An 8,158-nucleotide genomic window follows, 5' to 3' on the forward strand; every position below is an offset into this window, starting at 1 on the left:
CCAATACAGAGTAAGGCTTGACCCAGTCCCCCACCACCCCAGGGGCCCCAGCTGGGAGGCAGAGGGGGCTTCCAGTTTGGTTTCAGGGTACCCCCTTCCCATCCTCTCACCCGCCTGCCCATGGGCCAGTCCTAGGAGCAGCTGGGGGTAAAGGGATTGGACCTACGCTGGGGTGGGGAGGGAGAGCAGGCACTTGTAGTTTTGTGGCCCATGGGCGGCACCCCTCACCCTCCTCCACCCCAATCCCCCACACCATGGAATTTTTGGTTCATCAAAAAATTGTCCCTCCCTCCCCTGTTGCAACCTTGTGGGAAATGAGAAACCCAGGCACTCACGGCCCCTGGAGGGGCAAGGAAGGCAGGGTTGGGGCTGAGGGTGGTCGTGGGGCAGAGAGGGAGAGGTACAAGAGGCAGAGAACAGGGAGGGAGACAAGGCTTTACTTCCTAAGCGATTGTAATAAAAAATTTCCTGGGTTTTAAGGCCAAAGCCTCAATTCAAATATAAATTCCCCAGAATGGAGGTGGCCCCCTTAATGCCCCCCTCCCTCCCCCAACCACCACTTTGCCCAGAACTTAGAAACAGGACAGCCCCTAGCCCTGGGCACCCACCCACCCTCACCATTAAAAAAAAAAAAATTAAAAGTTTTATACAAAATGTGGGGAGGGGAGGGGAGAGGGAGGAGGCAGGGAGGAGACTAGAGAGCTGCCCTCACCTCCAGGACTTTGGGGGGGTTAAGGCAGCAAAAGCATGGGGAGTGGGGGGAACCTCAGCCCCCTGCCCACAGCCCTCAGGAATCTCGATGCTCCAGTGAGAGCTGGGCTGTTGCATGCTGGAGGTCAGAACTCACCCGCCTTGGAGTGAGGGGACCCCCTGCCTCCCCAGGCCCATCCCCACGCACCTTCTTGTCCTCACCCTCATCCTCAAGGCCCCCAGCAGGGCCTCCACCCCCCTCTAGGCGACAGTCTTCACTCCAGCGCCGCTTAAAGCGCAGCTTGAGGGGCATGCACTGGGCTGCCCCAGGTGCCTCGCCAGGCTCGGGCTTGGGGGGTGCAGGTGGGGCACGGGGCGTCTTGAACACCTCCCCATCTTCCTCATCCTCATCGCTGATATCAGTCACCTCCACCTCCTCTGATTCACCTTCTGAGATAGGTTCCACCTTGATCTGTGGTGGTGGTGGGGGGGGGGCCAGTGCCCCTGGCCCCTCAGCCAGCCCGCCAGTGCTGCTGCCACTGCTCTGGTCAGCACCTCCTGAAGCCTTCTCCCCAGCTGCCCGCTGCCGGCGTCCTAGTGGGGGCGGCTGGAGCTTAAACTTGAATGGGGAAGAGGAGGAGGAAGAGGATGACGAGGCTGAGGAAGGGACCGGTGGGGTCTCAGGTGCCATGGGCGGCAGTGGGCACTTGTCAGGACGCTGTGGCTGGGGCACCACCAGCCCAGGGTAGTGCAGAAAGGCGCGGGGGCTGAGGTGGTAGTTGTAGACGCTTTGGGTGTGGGCCTGCAGGTACCGTTTCATGTCCTCAGGGCTAAAGGAAAAGTGGGAGCCTCCACCTGAGCCACTGGGGCCGCCACCACCACTGGGGTACATAGGGCTTAAGGTGGGAGAGGGTGTGTAGGCCAGGTGAGTGGGTGTCATGGGCAAAGCCGGTGAGAGCTGAGGGGGTAGCAGGGAGCCAGGCCCAGCCAGAGGTGATACAGGAAAGGGACTGAGGGGTTCAGGGCCACCCCGGGGCCGGGGGTAGACTCGGAAGACGCCAGGGTCATGGGGCAGGCGGGCCAGAGGGGGCCCTCGGAAAGCACCCAGCTCTGGAGGGCCAGGTGGTCGTGCCCGGGGGTCCTCGCCCAGTGGTTCTTCCAGCTCTGATGTGCCATCACTACAGTCACTGACTGAGCCTCGGCCCAGACGGCGGGCCACCACAGCTGAGAAGAGTGAGGAGGAGGATGAAGAGCAGGCCGGTGGTGAGCGGGGGTCCTCGGTGGGGGAGAGCACCTCGGAGGGCGTTGAGGGAGGGAAGCGGAAGTGGCTGCTGCCCGATGGCACTGGAGGGGCACTCTGTGGCACCGCACCCCCTGACAGAGTGGGGATACTTGGTGTCAAGGCCCCTGGCCTAGCCTGGACAGACAAACCAACCCTCTCCTCCCTCCAAGGCCATGCATCCCTGGTACTCACCAGCCAACCCCACATCGATGAAAGGATAATTAACCAGCACCAGTTTGTTGAAGTTGAACTTGTAAGTGAACCGTTTCCCCTTGGTCTTGTGCAGAATGCGCTTATTATAATAATATCTGTGGGTGTAGAGACACCATGATATCATTGATCAGTTAGTACTTATTGGGACTCAGTTCTAGACTCCATACCTTGATGCATGCTTGTGTGCTGCTCACAAAGGTACGGTAACCAAGAAACATGAGCCATTTAAAGAAGTACCCAGAAGATGGGGCCCAGACTAGAGGCCTTGTGGGTGATACCATTCTCTCCCCCAACCCCTTTGTTACCAATGGACTCAGAAAAGTGCTAGGACTTGTCCAAGATCACACAGCTAGGATCTGGCAGAGCCAGGTGCCAAACCTGTTCCCATGGGTCAGGAGCTTCCTAACCAGTGGGAACTGACCACATGTGCTCCAGGGCCCACGGTCCCTCCTTACCGCAGGGCCCGGCTCAGCTTGTCATAGTTCATCTGGGGCTTGCACTTGCGAACACCCCAGAGCCGAGCTACCTCGTCGGGGTCCTTGATGACGAACTCCCCATAGTCGCCCTGCCAGGCAATGACACCCTGGTACTCCTCCTTCCTTAGCAGCTCCAGAATAAAGTGCCACAGCTGAATTTGCCTTGAGCCAGGGGACGATTCCGGCTTGTAGGCCCAATCCGGGAAGGCAAACCCTGGGGATGGGAAGCAGGGAGGGAGCGGCCTGGGGTCAGGATGCCAAGTCTGGGATCTGGGTCATTTCCCAGGATCCACCTTCTACCCCACCCTCGTGGTAGGGAAATCCCTTTTCTCTCAGCCAAGTGAAGACCTGAGTTAGGAAGACTGTGTGTCTGTTTGAGGGGGGCTAGACAGGAGCTGGGGGGAGGGGAAGCTGGAGCCTGCTCCAGGGACACCGGGAGAAACAGGAAACCGTCGGCGGCGGGTCCCGGGGCCAGTGCCAGGGGGCCAGGCACCAAGCCAGGCCGGCGGGCAGAGCTGCCAGTGGGGGAGGGGCAGGAAAGGGCACACGTGGCCAGTCCAGTTGAGGCACAGTCCCCCAGTCCACCCCCATATCCATCCAAAGCCAAATTGTACCCCCCCGGGGTCCTCTGGTCCCCTCTTTAGGAACATACACTATCTTCCCCAGCAAGACCTAAAAGAACCCCCTACTCCCACCTCAAGACCCAGAGGATTTTTTTTTCTTCTTAAAAGGACCAGGAGGGGTGGGGTGGCTGGTTGACGATGAGGTCAGCACTTGCACACACAGAGGCTTCTGTCTTCCCTGGAGAGTGAAACCCAGACTGTCTGAGAGGCCCCCCCCAACCCGCACCAAGCCCTGGACCCTCTAAGTTGCACTGCCCTCCCCAGACCCAGAGGCATCCAGGCCAGACCTGGCTAGAGGGCCCCTGTTCAGGGCAAAGACCAAGCAGGCACAGTGGCGCTGTCACCCTCTTCCCACTTCTGCCTTCTCATCCTCAGCTTCTTCCCTGCCCACCTGCCTGCCCGCCCCCAGCATTAACCTTGGGTAGAGGTTGGTGGTGGGCTGGCTGGTCCCTGGAGGGGGTGGGCAGCCTGGAGTGGGGGGGCTGTGGTTGTTGTCATTTCCCAAACCCCCGGGTAATCAGGGACCATCAATAATTCAGCACTAGGCAGCCGGTAATGGAGGGGTGGGAGGAGGGAAAGGAGAGGAAGAGAAGGAGGGGGAAGGCAGGGCAGGGGCCCTGGTGCCACTAGTGAAGAGAAGGCCAAGGTGGATGGTGGATGGATAAAGATGGATGGTGGTAGATGGGTGTGGTGGTGCACACATTTTGTCCCATTAGTGGGGAGCCTGCAGTGGGAAGACTGAGCTCAGGAGCTTGTGACCAGCCCAGGCAACACAGCAAGACCTCCTCAAAAAAAAGAAAAAAAAAAAAAAGATGGGTGGGGTTCCAAAACCTGGTCTGCAAGTCTGAAGGGGTCAGTCTCCCTCTCTTGGCCCTAGCTCAAGCAGGTACCAACCAGGCCTCTGGGCAAAACTGAGCCTCCCCAAAGACTCCACCCCAGTCTGGAATTCAACCCAGGATCCTTCCTCTTGGGAACACCAGGGATCAACAGTACCTGTTCACACTGGGACCACCCCCTTCAAATCCAAAGCTCACTGTCTCCCACAGGGACCCAAGTGCCCAACTCCTGATAGACTGTCATGGCCAGTACTGCACTCCCTACCTTGTCCCTACCTTATTCAGAAATCCCAGCCTCAAACCAGCCCCTCAGGGCTCCAGGAATATGACCTCCAGCTGGTCAGGCCCAAGAGTCCTGGACCAGCAACCCTGCTCCATTTAGCAGGGATAGTCCCTGAAAACCTCTCCCAAGGACCCCAGCATCCAAAGCCCCATGCCTCTCTTGGGAATTCAGTCGCTCACCCCATTATCATCCTGCTAGACAGCAGAGGTCCCAGGGTCTCCCTGTGCCCTGAGGTTTTTGGAAACCCAGGTGACCAAAACCACCAAGGTACAAACGCGAAGTACCCTGAGAGCCTTCTCAAAAAAGCTCCTGGCCCTCTCAGGGTACCAAGCTCCATGCTGCTCCCACTTCAGCCCCAATTTGGCTCCCAGACCTAGGAGGGGGGCTGAAGCCCCTGAGACATCCGTTTGGGGGTTTGGGGGTAGAGGAGTATATTGACTTCCACCCTCCCCCCCCAAATTAAAGCCACCCTTCCCAGCCCACCCGCCCCAGCCTCCATGTCCCGGTAACCAGGCAACGTGTGTGCAGCGACAGTCCTGGGAGCGGGGGAGCAGGAGGCTAAAAATAAACTTTGCAGAAGAGAGGGAGTGAGAGAGACTACATGCAACACAAAGGGAACTCGCAAAGGAGGTGGGGGGGCTCTGGAAAGGCCTCAAGCTGCATTCTGAGAGCTGTCCCAGGCCCCCTAGTTAACCTCCTTCCCTGAGAGACACCCCCCAGGGCCTAGACCCTGGCTGCCACTCCTGGCAGAGACCCTTCCCCACACCCAGGCCCACCCCAAACACTAGTTTTCCTCATCGGACACAGCATACATGAGGGCCTGTTCCCAGCTTTGGGGGGGCAGAATGAAAGGGGGTGACGTCAGGGAGTCTCAATGGGGCTCTGTTCCCCAAGCCTTGGAGCCAGGAGCCAGGCACGGGCAAGGGGAGCATGTGTAAGTATATGCTGTATGTGGGTCCACGTGCTTAAATCAGGGAAACACCAGCCCTGCACCAAGAAAGCTTGGGGGGTACAGTACTTCTGGAGCATGGGGGACCAGTGAGGCAGGGAGATGGAGAAAGCAGTTGCACTCAAAGAGAGGTTCAAGAAACACAGAGCGGGTGTAAAGGTGGCAGCAGACAGGAAGGGCTGAGATGGCTGGGTCCCAGAAGGCACACCTGGATCTCAGAGGTAGGGTAGGGATTCTCCCAGACTGCAAGACGGGGTGGGGGCAGAATTCCTGGGTACCCCCCAACTTCATGTGGCTGCCCAAACTTTTTCAAGAGACTATAGGGGTCGGAAGGGAGGGGTGATGGTAGAGGAAGAGCACGCCGGCCTCCAGGGGGGCCCCACCACCTCCCCCACTCTAGGCAGCCCTCGATGGCGCCAGAGCCGGGAAGAAAACAGGAAGTGGGAAACAGCCGCGGCAGAAGAGAGGGGCTGGGATGGAGGATCAGATGGAGGGGCTCACAGCCGCAGGCACACGTAAAGATCGACTGATCCAGAGGCCATTCCAGGCGCCCCCTTACCAGCTCCCTCTCCCCGAAGCAAAGAACCCACACACGACTCGAACCCTAACCAGGGTTGTAAAGCTGCCCAGCAGGTCCCAATGGATCAAGGCCCCTGGTAGGGAGGAAAGGCAGGCGGAGTTGTTTGGGCGCCTCGGTCCCCTCCCTGAGTGAGCAGAGGCTCTTGCTGCCCCCAAGGCCCAGCGGCCCGGGAGCCTGTGGGAGCCAGGGAGTAAGTGGGACGCACGTGACTGACCCTACAGCACTCCGCACCCCTGCCCCACCCTCAGCCCCCCTCCCAGGCCCCAATCCCCTGGCGCCGTAGTCCTGCTCTGAGCCCTTTAAGAGCCGCCCCCACCCGCCGAGCAGGGGGTGGGGTGGGTGGGCCGGTCGGGGCACACACCCGCACACTAGAGTCCTAGCCGCGGCCGCCGCCGGGGAAAGGAAACAAGTTTGAACAGCGGCGCCCGGCCCCCTTCCCCCTCCCCCGTCCCCGCCCCGGGCCGGATTCCGACAGGGTAGACGGGCAGGGGGCGGCTAGGACCCCTCCCCCCGCGCACCCGGGCGCAAAGTCCAGCCCGCGCGAGCCCGGGGGCGGCGGGGGAAGGGAGGGGGGGAAAGTCCGAGCGGGAGGGGGGGTTAATCCCGATGCCCCCCGCCCGCCGGCCGAGGGGGGAGGGGAACCCAGGCCCCTTAAGGAGGAGCAAGTTGGCGGGGAAGAGAGGCGGAGGGGAAGACGGCCCGCTGAAAGAGAAGAGCTGGATCGGGGAGGGAGAGAGAGGGGGGAGCGTCTGCGTCCCCCCCACCTTCCCCACCCTTCTCAACCCCCGGCCTCAGACGGCGCGGGAGGAGGGTACCCAGGTCTTCCCCCGAGCCACCTTAAAGCAGCGCGTTCTAAGGTCGGAAACAAAAAGTTCCTTTTTCGAACGTTCGGGCTGCGCTTTGGAACTTTGCGACTCCGTGCGGGCGGGGGAGCGAGGAGCCGGCGGAGACGGGCGGGGGAGGGGCAGCGCAGCCCGGACCCCGAGTCCCGGGCTCCCCACTCACGCCCTCCTGGAGGCCATCCGTGTCCCCCACTAACCCGATGCGGGGCACGCGCAGCTGTGAAGGTCACGGGCCGGACCGCGCACCGCAGAACCAGGGATAGCGGGCCCCGTGGACCAACCTCCCCCCCGCCCCGCACACGTCCCGGCCCCCAGAGTGCAACGTGACAGAACGGCAGGGAGGGACCCCGCCACCCCCGTGATCCAAGGAGTGGGGGAGAGCCCAGCTTGTGAGGTTCGGGCATGTGGAGAAAATTAGGACCCGCAACACCCACACTACTCCGAAAGGAGCCCAAAATTGGGGGTCCCAGGCAGCACCCCCTTTCGCTCCGCAAGAAGCAACAGGTCTTGAGTGCTTGGGGGTCCCCCAGAACTAGGAATCACTGGGGCTCCCCCGGACCCCTTCAGCCCCCCCAAAGTTTTCTGCCTGGTTTCCCGGGGCAACAAGTCTCCCCCACACGTGCTGCCCCCGCCCCCACCTGTGTCCGCCGGGGTCTTCATGCTGGGGGGCCCGGGGCAAGGCACCCCGACTCCGGGCCGTGGCTCCGGCGCCCGCGCTGCCCCGTCCCGTCCCGCGCCCGTCGGGCCGCCCTCGCCGCTTCACCCGGCCTCGCCTCTCTGAGCCTCTCCCCTCCCCGCCGCCGCCTCCCGGGTTAATATCGCACTCCGGGGCCGGGACGCCCACGCCCCCCGGCCGGCGACGTCACCGCCGCGTCGCCATGGAGACACTGCGCCCGCCCCCTCCCCGCGCACTCACACACACGCTTGCCGGCGCGCAGCCACTGAGGACCGGCCGGCTGTGGGCTTAAAGGGGCCGCGCGGCGGGGGAGGGAGGAAGAAGAGGGCGGGTAGAGGATGGGGTCCTAGGGGTCATGACCCGTCATGGAGGCGCCCAGTCTGCTGATAACTAAAGTCCTCGGCGCTTGCTACCTGCAGCGCCTCCTCCTCTCCTGCTTCTGCGGCCTGCAGAGTTTCTTTAGGGAACCAGAGGGTAGGGGAGTACCCTCTAAGTGGGGTCAAAAACTTTTGTGGGGAGGGACATGGACCTTTGGGGAGGAGGCACAGTCTTCTCTGCAGGAGGACAGAGTCAGGGCTTGGAGAATAATCATCCAGACCACCGCATTTTCCAGCCTGGCCTTACCCAGCCCCCCAACCCTGAGCCTGAATGGGGCAGCTGTCCAGGGGTGGGGTAGAATGGGTGGGAAGCATTTCCCAGCATCGGAAA

The 8,158-nt window shown here is 61.5% G+C and overlaps 1 protein-coding gene across 2 annotated transcripts; it reads right to left on the reverse strand.

The window, feature by feature from the left end:
* Positions 1 to 628: 628 nt before the first annotated feature.
* Erf (ETS2 repressor factor) lies at positions 629 to 7,556 on the reverse strand. Of its 2 annotated transcripts, none has more exons than XM_026403764.2 (4): positions 7,413 to 7,556; positions 2,641 to 2,875; positions 2,165 to 2,280; positions 629 to 2,064 (listed from the first exon to the last, which is right to left on the reverse strand). In XM_026403764.2, the coding sequence occupies exons 1-4, from the start codon at positions 7,432 to 7,434 to the stop codon at positions 788 to 790; spliced, it is 1,650 nt and encodes a 549-aa protein (XP_026259549.2). In that variant the 5' UTR covers positions 7,435 to 7,556; the 3' UTR covers positions 629 to 787. The 2 variants fall into 2 exon arrangements, with proteins under 2 accessions (XP_026259549.2, XP_026259551.2); XM_026403766.2 differs by lacking the exon at positions 7,413 to 7,556 and adding an exon at positions 6,972 to 7,004.
* Between the last annotated feature and the right edge of the window lie 602 nt (positions 7,557 to 8,158).

This window comes from Urocitellus parryii, chromosome 15 (genome assembly GCF_045843805.1).
Source record: "Urocitellus parryii isolate mUroPar1 chromosome 15, mUroPar1.hap1, whole genome shotgun sequence".
In the NCBI taxonomy this organism is placed as follows: domain Eukaryota; kingdom Metazoa; phylum Chordata; class Mammalia; order Rodentia; family Sciuridae; genus Urocitellus; species Urocitellus parryii.